Raw genomic sequence first — 22,017 nt, forward strand, 5'->3', positions numbered from 1 at the left:
TTACTGTAAACACAAAACAATAGTGTACACGTAAAACCTATTGAAGGCAGAGAGATTCATATTTTCAAAACTGAAGCTTTGCTTAATTATCATTATATGATAACATGTACTTGGATTTGTGTAGGACTTTTCAAACAAGTGCATGATGGATGGTGGACAAGCCGAGACAACTTGCATTCAAGAATGTGACCATACTGGGTCCAGACAACATAAGTCTGCCTGTAGCACTAACCCAATTTCACTATTACTTGATGTATTGTTGTCTCTACCTTCTTGTCCTCTGTGTGGTTGTCTGTGCCCAATAATGTTTGTAACGTGTTTTGTGCTGCTGCCATGTGTTGCTACCATGCTGTGTTGTCATGTGTTGCTGCCTTGCTATGTTGTCTTAGGTCTCTCTTTATGTAGTGTTGTGTTGTCTCTCTTGTCAATAATGTTTGTACCATGTTTTGTGTTGCTACCATGTTGTTGTTAGGTTGTGTTGCTACCATGTTGTGTTGCTGTCGTGATGTGTCTTGTCCTATATTTGTATTTTATTTTTAATCCCAGGCCCCGTCCCCACAGGAGGCCTTTTGCCTTTTGGTAGTTGTTCTTAACTGACATGCCTAGTTACATAAAAAATAAAGAAATTACTTTAATTAATGAAGAGTTCATGTAGCCATCATAGACATATCAATCAAAATACCACACACTATTTTGACAAATGTTGCTGAGCTTCTCTGTAAAATAATGAGGAAAAATACAGAAAGATAGTAATATCACAGATTATCTCACAATAATAAACATTTAATCCAGTGAATAAGTAACTGGTTTATGTTTGACTGAAAAGAGATCGATTTTACTTCTCTCTCGAAGGTTTCCTGCGATAACTTGCCCTTGGCCACACCTTCAGGATACTCATTAAACTTCATTATCCCCTGAGTGGTTAATGCTGCGGAACAAAATCATGCATAGTATGTTGAGTGAGTGTTTTTCTTCAGGAGTGATGAAATATTGTAAACATTGGGGTGGCTAATCTCAGAAACCCAGAAGTAAAATTTTGCGTAATTGCGTCAGATATGTTACTTGTGTCTCTCAACTAGAGGTTATGTATAGACTTTTATATAGGGCCGAATCATCGGTATGCCCCCCAACTTTTGGATGAATCTCATTGTCCCCACTTGTTTTTGATGCACTTATCTGATACAGTAGGTAGTTGTCCCACTGTCTTTTCCCATCCAAATGGTTTCTGGACCATTGCCATGCAAATGATCAAAGTAACCTTTTCCATGACTCCCCCTCCATGTATTGAACAAAAGTGATGTGCCCTTATTTGGTAGGGTCAAAGATTCCAAAAACGGAATTCAAGTTTGTGTCATTGAACAGGCTTGGGTAATCCAGGGACCGGATTTTGGACATTCTTAATGTTCAAGATGTGTGATATAACTCTCTTGGTCTCTCTGTAGTAGAAACAGCACAGAGGATGGGAAAAGATATGTACACTAACGGTCAAAAGTTTTGGAACACTTACTCATTCAAGGGTTTTTCTAAATGTTTTACTATTTTCTACATTGTAGAATAATAGTGAAGACATCAAAACTATGAAATAACACATATGGAATCATATAGTAACCAAAAATGTTTTAAAGAAAACAAATCTATATTATATTTGGTATACAGAAGATGGCCCTATTTGGTAAAAGACCAAGTCCATATTATGGCAAGAACAGCTCAAATAATCAAAGAGAAACGACAGTCCATCATTACTTTAAGACATGGTCAGTTAATGCAGAAAATTTCAAGAATTTTGAAAGTTTCTTCAAGTGCAGTAGCAAAAACCATCCAGCGCTATGATGAAACTGGCTCTCATGAGGACCGCCACAGGAATGGAGATCCAGAGTTACCTCTGCTACAGAGCATAAGTTCATTAGAGTTACCAGACTCAGAAATTGCATCCCAAATAAATGCTTCACAGAGTTCAAGTAACAGATACATCTCAACATCAACTGTTCAGAGGAGACTGCATGAATCAGGCCTTCATGGTCGAATTGCTGCAAAGAAACCGCTACTACAGAACAACAATAATAAGAGGAGACTTGCTGGGCCAAGAAACACGAGCAATAGACATTAGACCGGTGGAAATTTGTATTTTGGTCTGGAGTCCAAATTGGAGATCTTGGTTCCAAACGCTGTTGTGACACGCGGTATGGGTGAACGGATGATCCGGTGTGGGTGAACGGATGGTTTTTCAACAGGACAATGACCCAAGGCACCTCCAGGCTGTGTAAGGACATTTTTTTGAAGAATTAGAGTGATGGGAGTGCTGCATCAGATGACCTGGCCTCCACAATCCCCTGACCTCAACCAAATTGTGACGGTTTGGGATGAGTCGGACCGCAAAGTGAAGGAAAAGCAGCCAACAAGTGCTCAGCATATGTGGTAACTCCTTCAAGACTGTTGGAATAGCATTCCAGGTGAAGCTGGTTGAGAGAATGCCAAGAGTTTGCAAAGCTATCATCAAGGCAAAGAGTGGCTATTTGAATAATCTGAAATATAAAATATATTTGGATTTGTTTAACACTTCTGGTTACTACATGATTCCATATGTGTTATTTCATAATTATTCTACAATGAAGAAAATGGTAAAAATAAATAAACTGTTGAATGAGTAGGTGTTCTAAAACTTTGGCCCAGTAGTGTATGTCATGTGTCAATATTCCACAAAGTCATACTCGTATGCTTCAACCCTTCTATTCATCAAACTAGTAGATCCTGGGTGAAAAACAACACTGCAGTATAAGAAGAGTACAAAACACAAGAAGGTGAAAGAAAAAACATGATTTGGGGGGTGAATTCGTTAACTAATGTTGCCAAAGAGGATGCTAGTGTATTTTGTTCTGAAGTCCCGCTCTCCAGCCTTAGTCCGTCAAGCCATCAGTGCAGTTAGCGTTAGCAGCAGCAGGCTAACTTACATTTCTTTGTACTTTTAAACCAGCAAACATGAAAGGAAGAAAATGTTAGAAAATAATTAAAAATAAGTCTAAACTGGTCTGTAAAAGACGAGCATGCTTGTTAAATTATCCACGGGTTCACCTGGATATTGCCATACTTGCTCTCCTGGCATTGCCATACTTGTGTGAAAATAATATTTAGCTAGCTACATTGATTGCTATGGATACGCCAGGTGGTCACTGAAACAGAAATATAATTAATTATATTTCTATCATGTGGAAGCTGCTCTTCTTATGCTCTGATCAGAATGATGATGATAATCATTTTTTATGAATAAATAATGAAACTCACATTTTGAAAATATTTGGTGAAAGACACCCTTTCTCAGAATTCTTACATGTGTGGACCTGATTTATATAATCTATTAAATTATAAACACAATAAAACGTGTTCACATCCGCTGATAAAAAACCCCCACTGATTATTTACATATACACCTACAGTTTCTGACAAATTCATACTAGTCTGTGCAGTATCTATAGGTGACATCATTCTCAGAGCATGTATCAAGGCAGGAGTGGTCTTATCAGAAGACATGGTCAAAACTGAAGTAAAGGGGGGGCTACTCTGCAAGTAGTCCTATCCTCAACACCTCATAAGTTATTCATGGATACATTTATACAGGCAGCCCAATTTAGATCCTTTGCACAATTATTGGTAATAAGTTGACAAATATTGGAATTCAGCTGCCTGTATGGCTCCCAAAAAAAAAACGCAATGAGAGGCTCCTGAGCTCAATGAGAGGCTCCAACCAGCCATGTGAACCCATCATTGCCTGATGCAACTTTGAATAGAATTGGCACAGGTACATTTACACCAAATGTTATATTCCATTACATATGTGATACATACGCACATGCACATCCTATTTTCTAGTCATAATTGTCTCTTTGTTGTGGTTTGAGCATGTACAATATGTACATGGATTGCTCTGGAGTAAGATACTGTATGAAAGAACACAGAAAGGGTCACTGTCTCTGTTCAGCAGCAGCAGCCTCTTCTCTGCCCAGCAGTTCTGTCCTCAACTCGCCAGGTTTCTGGAATAGTCTGGCGAAGGGAAATTAAACGTGTATGCATTACATTGGAGTCTCAGCAACATTTTCAAGCAATACATTTCCATGTATGATTTTATCAACAAGTATGCAAAACACAAAGACAACGTGGACCTTTAAATTTTGCAATACATATGGTCATATAATATAAAAAGCACACGGGGATGGATAGGGTGCTTGTTCCCGTGCTTACCAGATCGGGTCTGTAGTACTGATGACCTCTGTTCTGGCGAACATGGATAGTACACTGGCACCAAACATCCGCAGGTACCGAGGCCAAGATACACCGGCAGGCATCTTCACCTCAGCCCGAGAAGACCAATCAGTTACCTATACAGGAGAGAGATGGACAGTGATGTAGTCATTATACATTAACACAGGGTGCTCTTTTAATGGAAGCTTCTACAACATAATCCAGGTAGAATCAGGAATTCCCCAGGGCAGCTGCCTCGGCCCTTTACTTTTTTCAATCTTTACTAATGACATGCCACTGGCTTTGAGTAAAGCCAGTGTGTCTATGCATGCAGATGACTCAACACTATACACATCAGCTCCGACAGCGACATAAATGACTGCCATGCTTAACAAAGTGATGCAGTTAGTTTCAGAATGGGTGGCAAGGAATAAGTTTAGTCCTAAATATTTCTAAAACTAAAAGTATTGAATTTGGGACAAATCTTTCACTAAGCCCTAAACCTCAACAAAATATTGTAATAAATAATGTGGAAATTGAGTAAGTTGAAGTGACTAAACTGCTTAAAATAACCCTGCATTGTAAACTGTCACGGTCAAAAATGTTTACAACATTAGCTAAGATGGGGAGAAGTCTGTCCCTTATAAAGCGCTGCTCTGCCTTCTTAACAACACTGTCAACAAGGCAGGTCCTACAGGCCCTAGTTTTGTCGCACCTTGATTACTGTTCAGTCGTGTAGTCAGGTGACACAAAGAGGGACTTAGGAAAATTACAATTGGCTTAGAACAGGGCAGCACGGCTGGCCCATAAATGTTTTTGTTGTTGTTGTTGTTTTTTAACCTTTATTTAACTAGACAAGTCAGTTAAAAACTAATTTTTATTTACAATGACAGCCTACCCCAGCCAACCCTGGGCCAATTGTACGCTGCCCTATGGCACTCCCCAATCCCGGCCAAATGTGATGCAGCCTGGATTCAAACCAAGTACTGCACTGAGAAGCAGGGTTTCTGTACAGCACTTTGAGATATCAGCTGATGTACGAAGGGCTATATAAATAAATTTGATTTGATTTGATTTTGATTTGATTTGATATTCCACTGCACCACTCTGGAGCCCTAAATGTACACAGAGAGAGAACATTAATAATATGCATGTCATGTCAATCTCTCATGGCTTAAAGTGGATGAGAGATTGACTTCATCATTACTTGTTCTTGTAAGAAGTGTTGACAAGCTGAATGCACCGACATGTCTGTTTTAAAACATTAGCACACAGCTCAGACACCCATGCATACCCCACAAGACATACCACCAGAGGTCTCTTCACAATCCCCAAGTCCAGAACAGGCTATGGGAGGTACTATATAGAGCCATGACTACATGGAACTATATTCCAAATCAGGTAACTGATGCAAGCAGTAGAATCCGATTAAAAAAACACCTCATGGTACAGCGGGTGTGAAGAGACACACACACAGGTACAGGCACATGCACTCTACACATGTACATTATAATATTATTGTATGGTGGTATTATACATTTTGTGTTGTGGATATGTGGGGGTCTGACAGTGTTATACGATGTACTGTTTTCTTTTGTTTTATGTGTAATATAAGTGCCTTAATGTGTTTGTACCCCAGGAAGAGTAGCCGCTGCCTTGGTAGGAACTAATGGGGATCCATAATAAACCCCAGGAAGAGTAGCCGCTGCCTTGGTAGGAACTAATGGGGATCCATAATAAACCCCAGGAAGAGTAGCCGCTGCCTTGGTAGGAACATAATAAACCCCAGGAAGGGATCCATAATAAACCCCAGGAAGAGTAGCCGCTGCCTTGGTAGGAACTAATGGGGATCCATAATAAACCCCAGGAAGAGTAGCCGCTGCCTTGGTAGGAACTAATGGGGATCCATAATAAACCCCAGGAAGAGTAGCCGCTGCCTTGGTAGGAACTAATGGGGATCCATAATAAACCCCAGGAAGAGTAGCTGCTGCCTTGGCAGGAATGAATGGAGATCCACAAAAAAACCCAGGAAGAGTAGCCGCTGCCTTGGCAGGAACTAATGGGGATCCATAATAAACCCCAGGAAGAGTAGCTGCTGCCTTGGCAGGAACTAATAGGGATCCCTAATAAATACAAAAAATACAAATACTGCAGAGGGAGCACGCCCCCATCCACATCGACGGGGCCACACATCACTGACAACCTGAATTGTTCCATCCACACAGACAGTGTGGAGAAGAAGGCGCAACAGCACCTCTTCAACTTCAGGAGGCTGAATAAAGCCAGCTTGGCCCCTAAACCCCTCACAAACTTCTACAGTGGCACCATTGAGAGCATCCTCAATGGAATGGCTGGTAGCCTAGTGGTTAGAGCATTGGACTAGTTACCGAAAGGTTGCAAGATTGAATCCCCGAGTTGACAAGGTAAAAATATGTATTTTTGCCCCTGAGCAAGGCAGTTAACCCACTGTTCCTAGGCTGTCATTGAAAATAAGAATTTGCCTAGTAAAATAAAAAATCCTGTCGGGCTGTATCAAAATCAAATCAAATTTATTTATATAGCCCTTCGTACATCAGCTGATATCTCAAAGTGCTGTACAGAAACCCAGCCTAAAACCCCAAACAGCAAGCAATGCAGGTGTAGAAGCACGGTGGCTAGGAAAAACTCCCTAGAAAGGCCAAAACCTAGGAAGAAACCTAGAGAGGAACCAGGCTATGTGGGGTGGCCAGTCCTCTTCTGGCTGTGCCGGGTGGAGATTATAACAGAACATGGCCAAGATGTTCAAATGTTCATAAATGATCAGCATGTTCGAATAATAAGAAGGCAGAACAGTTGAAACTGGAGCAGCAGCACGGCCAGGTGGACTGGGGACAGCAAGGAGTCATCATGTCAGGTAATCCTGGGGCATGGTCCTAGGGCTCAGGTCCTCCAAGAGAGAGAAGGAGAGAATTAGAGAACGCACACTTAGATTCACACAGGACACCGAATTGGACAGGAGAAGTACTCCAGATATAACAAACTGACCCTAGCCCCCGACACATAAACTACTGCAGCATAAATACCGGAGGCTGAGACAGGAGGGGTCAGGAGACACTGTGGACCCATCCGAGGACACCCCCGGACAGGGCCAAACAGGAAGGATATAACCCCACCCACTTTGCCAAAGCACAGCCCCCACACCACTAGAGGGATAAACTTCAACCACCAACTTACCATCCTGAGACAGGGCCGAGTATAGCCCACAAAGATCTCCGCCATGGCACAACCCAAAGGGGGGCGCCAACCCAGACAGGATGACCACATCAGTGAATCAACCCACTCAGGTGACGCACCCCTTCCAGGGACGGCATGAGAGAGCCCCAGTAAGCCTGTATCACCACCTGGTAAGGCATCTTTAACCGCAGGGCTCTCCAGGGGGTGGTGCCTGCCCCTCAGCCACCCAAGCCACAGCCTGTTCACCCTGCTACTATCTAGAAGGCGGAGACAGTGCAGGTGACAGTGCTTCTCCAGGCCATTGGACTGTTAAAAAGTCACCACTAGTTGGCCTCCGCCCAGTACCCTGCCCTGAACTTTAGTCACTGTTACTAGCCGGTACTCGACCCTGCACCTTAGAGACTGCTGCCCTATGGACATTTATCATTGAATACTCGTCACTTTAATAGTGTTTACATAGCGTTTTACCAACTGTTTTTCTTTTGAAGCCAGAAGAAGGCTAGTATTAGTTACATTTATGTCTTTACTTGAGTATGGGGATATTTTATATATGAATGCTTCCACTCAGTGTTTGAGATCAATTGACACCCTTTACCATGGCACTTTGAGATTTATTTTAGACTGCAAATCCCTTACGCACCACTGCACTTTGTATACCAGGGTTGACTGGCCTTCTAGTCACTCGTAGGCTCGTAGGTTTACTACATTTTTATTTGGGCATTTTTATTGTTCAGAAATGTGGTGGGTACTCTCTTCGTTCGCTGGACTTTCTCCTGCTAACTGTTCCAAATGTCTGAACTGAATTTGGTAAAAGGGCTTTTATGTACTCTGCGCCATCGTCTTGGAACGCCTTACAAAATACTTTTAAACTGGTAGAACTTGTCCCGATTGGTATTTTTAAATCACTGATGAATGATCTTGAGACTGATTCCCTGACCTGTCAATTTTTTAAATTTGCTGTTTTTGATTTCGTTATACTCTTGTGAATTCTATGGTTTTTACTAGATTACTTGTAGTTTTTCATGTTGTTTGTCTGTAATTTTTGTAATGACTTAGTGCTGCTGATCTTGGCCAGGACACTCTTGAAAAATTGATTTTAAATCTCAATGAGCCCTTTCTGGTTAAATAAAGGTTTAACAATAACAATAATAATAATAATAATAAACTTCATATGTATGTACTGTATTCTAGTCAAGGCTCATCCTATAACTGCTGCTGTACACAATTGTTTTTATTCATATACTGTCCATAATGTCTATACACACGAACATATACATATATATTTATAGTCCGGACTCTGACATTGCTCGTTCTAATTTTAATTATTTGATATTTATTTTGGGTATTCGGGTGTATTTTTAGGCATTACTGCACTGTTGAACACAAGCATTTCACTACACCCGCGATAACATCTGCAAAATATGTGTACGCGACCAAAACAATTTGATTTAATTTTGAATGGATTAATGATGTGAGCTCCACACTCCAACCCAGTAGGCGGCGACAACGCAAATACTTTTGTTACGGTAAAGCTAACAATAAACTGAAAAGACGCTTCACCCCAATGTTCCTAAATGGTCTTTGTTTTGGGTCCATTGATCGCCCTCAATCGGTACATTTTGTGAAAAAGGAATTCTAAACATATGTATAACAGGTATGTCGCTAGTCAACATCTCTTGTATTAGCACGTTTATATACTCCCCTTGCAATTCCCCAGCAAGCTTGTTTAGTAGCTAGAATGAATGTTAGTCTGTAACCCTTCTTACCACCAAACGTCTTTGTGGTGTTGTGATAACAATCAGTTTGCCAAATCTAAAGGCCGATAGTTTTGCCAATACTCCTACTGTGGTAAATTACAGTGTAAAAGGGCATATCATTGTAGCTAACAGCAACATGAATGTTAATTTATTTAAGTAAATCCTCGTAAAGATGGAAGAAAAGCAGTATACGTCACTGACGGTTCCTACGGATTATCTCCAACAGTGGTGAGTTGTCCTCCGAACGCGTTGGTGTTGGGAGGTTTTTGCATAAAATACAATTGCTGTGGAGTGTCAGTCTCCATCAACATGTATTAAATAAAGCTACTTTTGCAACAACTGTCAAAACAGTTCCTATCGCCATGGCCTACAGCAGGCTATGTATTAATGTCATTATTAGACAAAGCATGCCCCCCCCCCCAACACTGTACTTTTTAAAATTAAGAAACAATTATGATCCTGTGAGGACAGACTGGCAGGAAGGCAGACATTTCTACATGGTACAATGTACATGATTAAATAATGATTTGCAAAGAAAAAAACTAATTGGAAGTTTATATGCGAAGTTACTCTATGGGATGCAGAGTGAGGTGACATGTCATTGATAGGCCATTTACATTTAACTAAAGTAATCCTAGACGTTAAAACATATGCATCCTTACAACATGATCATTAATAGCACACGCACCCATGTCAAATCCAAAAGTTGGGCCATGAAATGTTTTCTGACCAGGAAACATGAGACGTCAAACCAATGTGTGTGTGAAATGTATTCTAGGAGCATGAACAGTTTCTCTATGGACCCTCAGTCATTTCTTTTTGTCACCTCTCTGGACAAACCCCATTTGAAAACAAAAGAAGATGGTGTCACCCCAGTCTGTTTCTTTTGTCTTATGGACCTGTAGGTACCAGTCCACCCAGCAGCACCCCCAAGCTCAACATGTGATGCAGTACCATAACACGGGCCATATGGGTCATTACATGGAGGGATCCAGAGAGGACCGGGTCATGACGGAGCTGTCGGTCCACCAGGACCTCCCTGTCCACCAAGAGCTGGACTTCCATCACGACTTCCATCAAGAGCCAATAGTCCAACACGATCAGCCTGTGGATACATCACAAGGTATGTGATGACCGCCCCCCTTACTTAGCCATGCCGTCTGCCATGTTTGCGTGGTCAATATTTGTACAGCTCTATTTGTTGTGCGCTCTCTCCTCTGCGTACACATTTCCCCAGTCCCCACCACCCTGGTGTTAACATGAACTGATCTATCCTCACCCTAGTGCTGTTCCAGTAATCAATCCAATTATATTTGTCTGGCACCTTCCACAGAATCATTGGGCATGTCTGAGATTGACTACGATGCAGTCGGACTGCACAGGATCACTGATTTAAAAAAAAAATAAATCCCCTTTTGCTTCCCGGATAATCACTCATTATGTGATCAAGAGTTGCGATTCTGCACCTCGTCTCAAATGGATTCCCCTGCAAACTTGTTCATTTTCTGTCTTTTAGCTCCGACGCCAGGGAAGAGAAAGAGAGGTCGGCCTCCCAAACAGAAGCCGGGGGAGGGCCAACCGCAGGAGGACTACGATCAGGCAGAGGCCCTGAAGAAAGCCAAAAGGACCCTTAACCGTTTCAATGGCATGTCAGTGGATGAGGTTATGGCCAAAACCCTGCCAGATATTATTGACCACAACCTGGACATTTTGATAGTGAGTTTTAACATAATTTAATTTGTGAAATTTTCAGACTGGTGATGTTGAGTAGGGCTGTTTATGTAAAGTTTGGCCATTTAAAAAAAAATCTGTACCATTATTAATGATAGGCCATTCTACCCTAATGATAGCCCATGGAATACACCATTCTACCCTAATGATAGCTCATGGAATACACCATCCTACCCTAATAATAGCACATGGAATACACCATTCTACCCTAATGATAGCCCATGGAATACACCATTCTACCCTAATGATAGCCCATGGAATACACCATTCTACCCTAATGATAGCTCATGGAATACACCATTCTACCCTAATAATAGCACATGGAATACACCATTCTACCCTAATGATAGCCCATGGAATACACCATTCTACCCTAATGATAGCTCATGGAATACACCATTCTACCCTAATGATAGCCCATGGAATACACCATTCTACCCTAATGATAGCTCATGGAATACACCATTCTACCCTAATGATAGCTCATGGAATACACCATTCTACCCTAATGATAGCCCATGGAATACACCATTCTACCCTAATGATAGCTCATGGAATACACCATTCTACCCTAATAATAGCACATGGAATACACCATTCTACCCTAATGACAGCTCATGGAATACACCATTCTACCCTGATGATAGCTCATGGAATACACACACCATTCTACCCTAATGATAGCCCATGGAATACACCATTCTACCCTAATGATAGCCCATGGAATACACCATTCTACCCTAATGATAGCCCATGGAATACACCATTCTACCCTAATGATAGCCCATGGAATACACCATTCTACCCTAATGATAGCCCATGGAATACACCATTCTACCCTAATGATAGCTCATGGAATACACACACCATTCTACCCTGATGCTTCTACACCTGCATTGCTTGCTGTTTGGGGTTTTAGGCTGGGTTTCTGTACAGCACTTTGAGATATCAGCTGATGTACGAAGGGCTATATAAATACATTTGATTTGATTTGATGATAGCCCCTGGAATATACACACCATTCTACCCTGATGATAGCCCATTGGATCAAACACAATTTTTCATTAGATTAAACCCATGTACTGTGAATTTGAATTGAATCAAAAATGACTCTAGCATTTTGCAATAATAATTTATGATCCCTTTCTCAGATTGGTATCAATCCAGGACTGTTGTCAGCCTACAAGGGACGACATTACCCAAACCCAGGAAACCATTTTTGTACGTAGCACTCACTTCAATTTCCATACATACATACAGAGTACTGTAATACCACATACTGACTGCCTGATTAGGGTCATGTTCATTAGGGCACAACAAAGCAAAACATTGTGCAGCGGAAGAAAAAAAAAACAAGCCATTCTTGTTGGACGAGTTCAAACGGTACCTCCTCTCTTTGACTCGTTTTAGAACGCTTTCTTCCATTTCGTGCCTAGTGAACACAACCCCCGTTATTAGTAACAGTATGATGAAAGTGATTGAGCTTGTTTTTGTTTTGGACCTTAGGGAAATGCCTGTTCCTCTCTGGTCTTACTGATGAGCAGCTCAACCACATGCACGATCTGAGCCTGCCGGAGAAGTATGGCATTGGCTTTACCAACATGGTGGAGAGGACAACGCCAGGAAGCAAAGACCTCTCAAGGTGTCAAACCTATAGTAATAAACCTATAGTAATAAAAAAAGCACAGATGTCATTAAACATCCATGATGCATTTTCTTTCTAGTTACAATTGTCGTCATGGTTATTGGTTCATAGTCGTCATGGTTATTGGTTCATTGTCTAGGCTAACTTTGTTACTATATCTACAGCAAAGAGTTTCGTGAAGGAGGCCGGCAATTGGTGGAGAAGCTGAAGAAATACAAGCCACTAATCGCAGCTTTCAACGGAAAATGTGAGCACGTTTTTAAAGAGGATATCAGTAATTACAATTATAGTTTGTTTTGTCTTTTACAGATAAAAACAGAAATACTTGTCATTTCGACAAAAGTTAGACCCACATAATTTAATGATGATATTCATTGCATTACGGTCTGGTTCGATTCCAGGCTGTATCACAGCGGTCTAAGGCACTGCATCTCAGTGCTAGAGGCGTCACTACAGACACCCTGGTTCAAATCCAGGCCGTATCACAACCGGCCATGATTGGGAGTCCCATAGTGCCGGTGCACAATTGTCCCAGCGTCGTCCGGGTTTGGCCGGTGTAGGTTGTCATTGTAAATAAGATTTTTTTCTTAACTGACTTGCCTAGTTGAATTAAGGTTAAATTACTCTTCTTCGGCAGGTATTTACGAAATTTTCAGCAAAGAGATCTTTGGAGTGAAGGCAAAGAAACTTGAGTTTGGCTTACAGCCGTACAAAATCCCAGAAACCGAAACAGTAAGTAGTTTTACCAAAATACACTGAACCAAAATATAAACGCAACATGTAAAGAAAGTGTTAGTCCCATGTTTCATGAGCTGAAATAGAAGATCCCAGAAATGTTCCACACACAAGCTTATTTCTTAAAAATGTTGTGCACAAATTTGTTTCCATCCCTGTTAGTGAGCATTTCTCCTTTGCCAAGATAATCCATCCACCTGACCGGTGGGCGAGCAGCTTGCTGATGTCAACATTGTGAATAGAGTGCCCCATGGTGAGGTTATGGTATGGGCAGGCATAAGCTACTGACAACGAACACAACTAGATTTATCGATGGCAATTTGAATGCACCGAGATTGTTGTGCCATTCATCCACTGCCATCACCTCATGTTTCAGCATGATAATCCATGGCCCCATGTCGTAAGGATCTGTACACAATTCTTAGAAGCTGAAAATGTTGCAGTTCTTCCATAGTCTGCATACTCGCCAGACATGTCACCCATTGAGCATGTTTGGGATGCTCTGGATCAATGTGTATGACAGCGTGTTCCAGTTCCTGCTAATATCCAGCAACTTCGCACAGCGATTGAAGAGGAGTGGGAAACCATTCCACAATCCACAATCAACAGCCTGATCAACTCTATTTTGAAGGAGATGTCACGCTGCATGAGGCAAATGGTGGTCACACCAGATACTGACTGGTTTTCTGATCCACGCCCCCCTCCCCCCCCTTTTTTTTAAGGTATCTGTGACCAACAGATGCATATCTGTATTCCCAGTCATGTGAAATCCATAGATTAGGGCCTAATGAATTTATTTCAATTGACAAATTTCCTTAGAATCTTTAAAATTGTTACATGTTGCGTTTTTATATTTTTGTTCTGTATAGTAACTAGTCGCACATGTTTGTATCCATTCTCTCATTGTCTGTTTCTACTGTTGTTTTGGGGTCTGTTCAAGAGGGTACAACTTTATAGATTCAGATAGAAATGTATTGTAGATCAAGTTTAGCGTTATGTCACGTAGAGCTGTGAGCCGTGTCGTCTCCAAACATTTCTACCTGCAACGTTGCGATTGTCTTCACTCATTGCATACATCCTAGGTGTGCTACTTGATGCCTTCGTCAAGCCCCCGCTGTGCCCAGTTCCCCCGCGCTCAGGACAAGGTTCACTTCTACATCAAGCTGAAGGAGCTACGGGACAAGATCAAAGGTGTGGTCTCAGTGGCCCGCGAGGTGCAAGAGACTGAGTACCACTTCGACTTGGGACTTGCCAAAGGTAAAATAATGGTCATGACGGAGTTAAGCGTTGCCAAACTTCAAAGTCTTGTTCACGCTGCTATTTCAGAACGAACATGAGAAACCCGTTAACTGAATCTCTGATATATATACTGAATATAATGCCATTGATAAGGATGCCATCATGCACGTCATGTTACGCCAATTATATTCAGTCATGTGGTGTACATTCAAATGATAAATCAGGGTGTGCTCTCTAGATTGGCAATCGTGTTGAAGAGCAGTGTTGTTGATCACTAATCTTGTATTTCCTGTACCACTGCTACAGAGGATGCTAAGAGGATGACCATCAAGGAGGAGCAGGTGGATCCTGAGTACGAGACCTGCGACGGGGAGCGCGAGGAGGCAAGGCAAAGCACAAGCTACTGCAACATTTCCTCCACCAAAGAGACCGGTGAGAGAAAGTTTCTGAAGAGTTTTTTTTTTTTGTCTTTCGTTAGTGCATCTCGGTTGATAGGAAAATAGACCCTAAAGATGAATGTATGCCATCACTATTCATACAGCTGTTGGTTTGTTAAAGGGTTACTTCCCTTTACCTTCTAACCCAGAGTCAGATAAAGCCCTTAATCTACTGACCCAGAGTCAGATAAAGCCCTTAATCTACTGACCCAGAGTCAGATAAAGCCCTTAATCTACTGACCCAGAGTCAGATAAAGCCCTTAATCTACTGACCCAGAGTCAGATAAAGCCCTTAATCTACTGACCCAGAGTCAGATAAAGCCCTTAATCTACTGACCCAGAGTCAGATGAAGCCCTTAATCTACTGACCCAGAGTCAGATGAAGCCCTTTATCTAGATGAAGTCGTGGATACCATTTTTACATCTGAATAAATTGTGTTTTTTTTTATACTCCTTTTAGCAATGCCCAGTAAGGACCAAGCCCAAGCCCAAGCTACACCATTGAACCACATGCCATACGACCAGTGGATGACACAGTCGTTTGCAGACCAGATACCGGACATTAGCTGTAACAGTAGCAATGTAGCTCAACCTCAGTTGGGAGCAGAAACCTTTTGAAGAAGGCCCCCCACAAGAAAGTCATTGGGTCACACCGTTTCTGAGGCATCATAATGCATGCGTCACACTAGAAGGAAGATGGAGGAGAAATGGCCCATCTTGACTGGACTCCTGTTTTTCAAATTCTCTCTTTTAAAACACAGCCCATTTTATTCCCCATTAATTTTTATAACTATTTATTGCATTTCATATTGCATTTCATACAGCATGTGTCCAGTGTCTTATTTTTATATTTTTAAAGAATGGGATTTTGTTGTATCCCTCACATGTGGAAGTGTAATTGTGCTCTGGAATTTTTACGTTTGTTATTACAGAGATATTAAATCAGTTGTACAACTGACATTGACAGTTATTTTGTGGAATCCGGAACTTAATGATGTACATGGTTCATTATGACATGTAAAGTGATCAAGTTGAATGAAAAAGATAGGTGCCTGACAGTTCCAAGACGACATGGGCCGTATTCATTAGGGCACACCGTATGAAAACATAATGCAACGGAAAATGAAGTTTTTCTTATTGGACAAATTCAAATAATACCTCCCCTGTTTGCTTCTGCTTTATGTCTAGTGAATTCAACAGTGGAAAGCTTTTAAAGAGAACTGGAATAACAGGGAGGCACTGAAATGCTTTGAGTTTTGTTACGGTGTGCCCTAATGAACACGACCCTAGTTTCCGTCTCCTGGCTTCACAGCCACCTTTTCCAGGTCCTCAGCAGTTTTCTCCAGGCCATTTTAGAGACCGTTTCAGGTGAAGGTAGCCCCAGTTTCCTCCTCATGACTGATGATCATGACGTTATATCATTCATCTGACCTCTGAACCATATATTGATCTTCAGCAGAGAAACAGAGTTTATAATTGACCAAACAAGACAGACATCTTACAATGTCAAACCAGAATATGTCCCTGGACGCAGAATTGAATCACTCCTTTCATTATACAGAAATAACCATGCCTTGTCTTATCATGACAAATGTTTAGATGACCACCAATGCTAGTCCCTGGATGTTGCATAACGTGTTCAGCCAATCAGGTTTCAAAACGCTACCGTGGACCTACGGGACATGGAATGGATGCCTCTGCCACAGGAGACTAGATGTGTATTCATTCCACTGATTCTGTTGCAAAACGTTTATTAAGGGGAAGCAAACAAAACGGAGAAAGACCTATCTGAATTTGTTCAGTAGAAACTCTGGTTTTTCCCTGTTTGCTTCCATTTGGTTCTGAAACTGTAAACGGTTTCCATAGCAAAACAGTGACCGTTTTGGAACAAAAACTAAGTTTCTATTGGAGAAATTCAGGTAGGTCCCCCTCCGGTTCATTCCGTTTGGTTCCTAATGAATACACCCCTGGGCTCACACCGTTTGTCACACCAATACACAGAGAACCCAGCATGGCTAGAAAGTACTACTTCACGTGGGAATCGTGTTGCTCTCCTCATTCACGCCTCCGATAAGCTATTTGCATACACTTTGAAAATGGAAAAGAGACCATGCTAATTTGGTAGTTGGAAAATTAAAACAAACACCCAGTTTCTCTTTACCATTTGGGATTTTCATTTAGGAAGTTATGTTCACCATTTACAAATCAAAATGTTCAATTTCTTTTGAATTTTGTGGCATTAATCATGCACACTGATATGAAAATATAAATTAATGTATCATTTTCACACACCTATTTAGCATTTATTTACAAAGTGGCACTGATAATCCCTCATAACCACATTCTGTATCCTGATATCCTACCATCAAATTGAAAAGGCTTTTCTCCTGGCAACCCTGGCTGGGTTCCCACTTGATAGGCCAGTTGCAAAGTAAAAAATGGCTATAAAGTAAGAATGTGAAAAAAATGTAGTTTTTTAGGTTAGCAAATGTGATTAGGGTTTGGTTTTAAAGAGATATGAGTTCCTCAGCTAAGGCGAGGTGACGCAACAAACAACGGGCGAACTCTGCTGGTTCACGCTGGGTTCATAACCCTTCCATAGACTTATACAATCATTATGACAACTCCCAGGGACATCCTCGAACCGATCAGAGCTCTTGCAGCATGACGTGACATTGTCCACCCAATTAAAGGATCACAGAGCGAGAAAGACAAAAGTTGAACTGTTTTTCTCATTCATTTCTTCCAAAATTGAGAAGCAATTGTATTTAAAAAAATAAACAGTGGGGAGAACAAGTATTTGATACACTGCCGATTTTGCAGGTTTTCCTACTTACAAAGCATGTAGTTTTTTCTACTTACAGTAGCATGTAATTTTTATCATAGGTACACTTCAACTGTGAGAGACAGAATCTAAAACAAATCCAGAAAATCACATTGTATGATTTTTAAGTAATTAATTAGCATTTTATTGCATGACATAAGTATTTGATACATCAGAAAAGCAGAACTTAATATTTGGTACAGAAACCTTTGTTTGCAATTACAGAGATCATATGTTTCCTGTAGTTCTTGACCAGGTTTGCACACACTGCAGCAGGGATTTTGGCCCACTCCTCCATACAGGCCTTCTCCAGATCCTTCAGGTTTCGGGGCTGTCGCTGGGCAATACGGACTTTCAGCTCCCTCCAAAGATTTTCTATTGGGTTCAGGTCTGGAGACTGGCTAGGCCACTCCAGGACCTTGAGATGCTTCTTACGGAGCCACTCCTTATTTGCCCTGGCTGTGTGTTTCGGGTCATTGTCATGCTGGAAGACCCAGCCACGACCCATCTTCAATGCTCTTACTGAGGGAAGGAGGTTGTTGGCCAAGATCTCGTGATCTCCTCCATCCTCCCCTCAATACGGTGGAGTCGTCCTGTCCCCTTTGCAGAAAAGCATCCCCAAAGAATGATGTTTCCACCTCCATGCTTCATGGATGTGATGGTGTTCTTGGGGTTGTACTCATCCTTCTTCCTCCAAACATGGCGAGTGGAGTTTAGACCAAAAAGCTCTATTTTTGTCTCATTAGACCACCTTCTCCCATTCCTCCTCTGGATCATCCAGGTGGTCATTGGCAAACTTCAGACGGGCCTGGACATGCGCTGGCTTGAGCAGGGGGACCTTGTGTGCGCTGCAGGATTTTAATCCATGACGGCGTAGTGTGTTACTAATGGTTTTCTTTGAGACTGTGGTCCCAGCTCTCTTCAGGTCATTGACCAGGTCCTGCTGTGTAGTTCTGGGCTGATTCCTCATGATCATTGATGCCCCACGAGGTGAGATCTTGCATGGAGCCCCAGACTGAGGGTGATTGACCGTCATCTTGAACTTCTTCCATTTTCGAATAATTGCACCAACAGTTGTTGCCATCTCACCAAACTGCTTGCCTATTGTCCTGTAGCTCATCCCAGACGTGTGCAGGTCTACAATTTTATCCCTGATGTCCTTACACATCTTTCTGGTCTTGGCCAATGTGGAGAAGTTGGAGTCTGTTTGATTGAGTGTGTGGACAGGTGTCTGTTATACAGGTAACGAGTTCAAACAGGTGCAGTTAATACAGGTAATGAGTGGAGAACAGGAGAACTTCTTAAAGAAAAACTAACAGGTCTGTGAGAGCCATAATTCTTACTGGTTGGTAGGTGATCAAATACTTATGTCATGCAATAAAATGCAAATTAATTACTTAATCATACAATGTGATTTTCTGGATTTTTGTTTTAGATTCCGTCTCTCACAGTTAAAGTGTACCTATGATAAAAAATTACACACCTCTACATGCTTTGTAAGTAGGAAAACCTGCAAAATCGGCAGTGTATCAAATACTTGTTCTCCCCACTGTATATGTTTTTTTACTCAAACATCCGGCTCAAACCGAGAGGGATGCTATGTTAGCTAGCTGGCTATGGCTATCCAACACTGAAACTCTTCCAAGTCAAGGTAAGCTTTTGGTTTTATGAATTTATTGCCACCAGGGCCCGCCGGTGTAACTGCTAAACCGCTTTCTGACTGTACACTGTACTGCATGATTGTAGTGGGTTTAATAACATGTTAGTTCTAGTAGCTATGTTGACTATAAAGTGACAACGATGTAGGTTGTTTGTAGGGGTTAACGGTCATGGTGTAGAGGTTTGGCTTGGAAAGGTTTTTCACCTGGTCACAGACAGATAATGTGTTGTGCACTGAAGTCCACAAGAGAAGGGAAAAGGTGACAGGAGGAGAGCACATAGATCGCTGCTAGAAGGAATTATATATACAATGATCAAAGTGACCATGCTGTTTTTATGAGGCTGATGTGAAAGTGACCTGATAATAATAATCCTCCCTCGTCTTAAACGACACCAACCACCACTGATACTCAGTGTATATCAATGAATTGGTGAGGGCACTAGAACAGTCTGCAGCACCCGGCCTCACCCTGCTGGACTTGGAAATCAAATATCTACTGTTTGCAGATGATCTGGTGCTCCTGTACCCAATCAAGAAGGGCCTACAGCAGCACCTAGATCTTCTGCACAGATTCTGTCAGACGTGGGCCTTGACAGTAAATCTCTGTAAGACAAAAATAATGGTTTTCCAAAAAAGGTCCAGTAGCCAGGACAACAAATGCAAATTCCATCTAGACACTGCTGCACTAGAGCACACAAAAAACTATACATACCTTGGCCTAAACAAACAACACCACAGGTAACTTCCACAAGGCTGTGAATGATCTAAAAAGACAAGGCAAGAAGGGCTTTCTACTTCATCAAAAGGAACATAAAACTCAACATCCCAAAATGATTCAGTTATATAACCCATTGCCCTCTATGGTTGTGAGGTCTGGGGTCCACTCACCAACCAATAATTTACAAAATAGGACAAACACCCAATTGACACGCTGCAAGCAGAATTCTGCTAAATATATACTTTGTGTACAATGCAAACCCCAAACAATGCATGCAGAGCAGAATTTAAGATGATACCCGCTAGTTATCTACATCCCCCAAAAGAGCTGTTCAGCTCTATATCCACCTAACCTATAAAATAGTCCCCTCAGCCAGCTGGTTCTGGGGCTCTGTTCACAAACACAGACCCCATAGAGCCCGAAGAAAGCTACACAATGACCTAAGCAACAAATATAGGTATTTGACACACTGAAAAGAATCAACCACAAAAACAGAGCAAATGTGAATGCTATCAGGCTTAATTTGGAGTCGGTCACAGTGGTCAGGTGTTGTGCCCCTGTGTACTTTATGTGTGTGTGAACTATGTGGAATATTTTGGACCATTTGATTTGCTGGCCCTGACCAAACCGCTAAGTTTCCTCTCACTATAGCTGCACTTCTCCACATGGCCAGACTTCTAGTTAGTGGTCTTCTCCCCTTGTAACGCTCTTACGCTCATCCTTGAAAAAATGCCATAAGATCTGAAAGACTCCAAAGACGACATACTGTACAAAGCAATTATCTAGGCTAAATAAGCATCTACTGCTCTGCTAACTAGCTAGCTAACGTGCAGCTAGCTAAGATGGAGAAAAGGGATGGAAGAACTTCACGGATTGGGCATTTATGCCGTTCCAATATGAATGAGCCGGACAATGGAGATTTGTCTGGAACTCTCCACTTTACTGTAGTACCGTTTGAACACACGTCACGTTCAGCTACGGATACCTGTATAGTACATGACACCCCTCTTCATGAAAGAATGCCTCAAGCAAAACTGAAACAAAGAAATAAACCTTCTGACGCTTTTTATTTTATTCTTTCAAATCAGCACTTACATTCAATTACAACACATTTCAGACATTGTCCCTATTCTTTTCACATATATCAAATCAAATGTATTTATAAAGCCCTTCTTACATCAGCTGATTTCTCAAAGTGCTGTACAGAAACCCAGCCTAAAAACCCAAACAGCAAGCAATGCAGGTGTAGAAGCACGGTGGCTAGGAAAAACTCCCTAGAAAGGCAGGAACCTAGGAAGAAACCTAGAGAGGAACCAGGCTATGAGGGGTGGCCAGTCCTCTTCTGGCTGTGCCGCGTGGAGATTATAACAGAACATGGCCAAGATGTTCAAATGTTCATAGATGACCAGCAGGGTCTAATAATAATAATCACAGTGGTTGTCGAGTGTGTAACAAGTCAGCACCTCAGGAATAAATGTCAGTTGGCTTTTCATAGCCAATCATTCAGAGTATCTCTACCACTCCTGCTGTCTCTCGAGAGTTGAAAAAAGCAGTACTTGGACAGGTAGCACGTCCGGTGAACAGGTCAGGGTTCCATAGTCGCAGGCAGAACAGTTGCCACTAAACATGAACATAAACTAAGTGTAAGTCTGTGCTGCGTGTTTTTTAGTCTGAATCTAGTTGGAACTTTAATCTCTCTACCTGATCTAGTTGTCTGACACGGTTGTAACTGTCTCTGAGGTGTCAGGCTCGTACGTACAACACCTGTTCTGCAAGTCACATTTTGTTAAAGGTCCCCAAAGCACACACATCCCTGTGTCCCTCC

At 41.7% G+C, this 22,017-nt stretch overlaps 1 protein-coding gene across 1 annotated transcript; it reads left to right on the forward strand.

Annotated features, from left to right (window-relative positions):
* The first annotated feature begins 8,948 nt into the window (after positions 1-8,948).
* Positions 8,949-15,948, forward strand: LOC112221315 (G/T mismatch-specific thymine DNA glycosylase-like). The gene is made up of 11 exons (XM_042327263.1): positions 8,949-9,100; positions 9,361-9,431; positions 10,109-10,326; positions 10,720-10,919; positions 12,086-12,155; positions 12,441-12,576; positions 12,744-12,826; positions 13,217-13,311; positions 14,397-14,571; positions 14,860-14,985; positions 15,451-15,948. Exons 2-11 carry the CDS (start codon positions 9,376-9,378, stop codon positions 15,606-15,608), a joined length of 1,317 nt encoding a protein of 438 aa, XP_042183197.1. The 5' UTR covers positions 8,949-9,100; positions 9,361-9,375; the 3' UTR covers positions 15,609-15,948.
* Positions 15,949-22,017: the final 6,069 nt, after the last annotated feature.

This window comes from Oncorhynchus tshawytscha, linkage group LG01 (genome assembly GCF_018296145.1).
Source record: "Oncorhynchus tshawytscha isolate Ot180627B linkage group LG01, Otsh_v2.0, whole genome shotgun sequence".
Taxonomy (NCBI): Eukaryota; Metazoa; Chordata; class Actinopteri; order Salmoniformes; family Salmonidae; genus Oncorhynchus; species Oncorhynchus tshawytscha.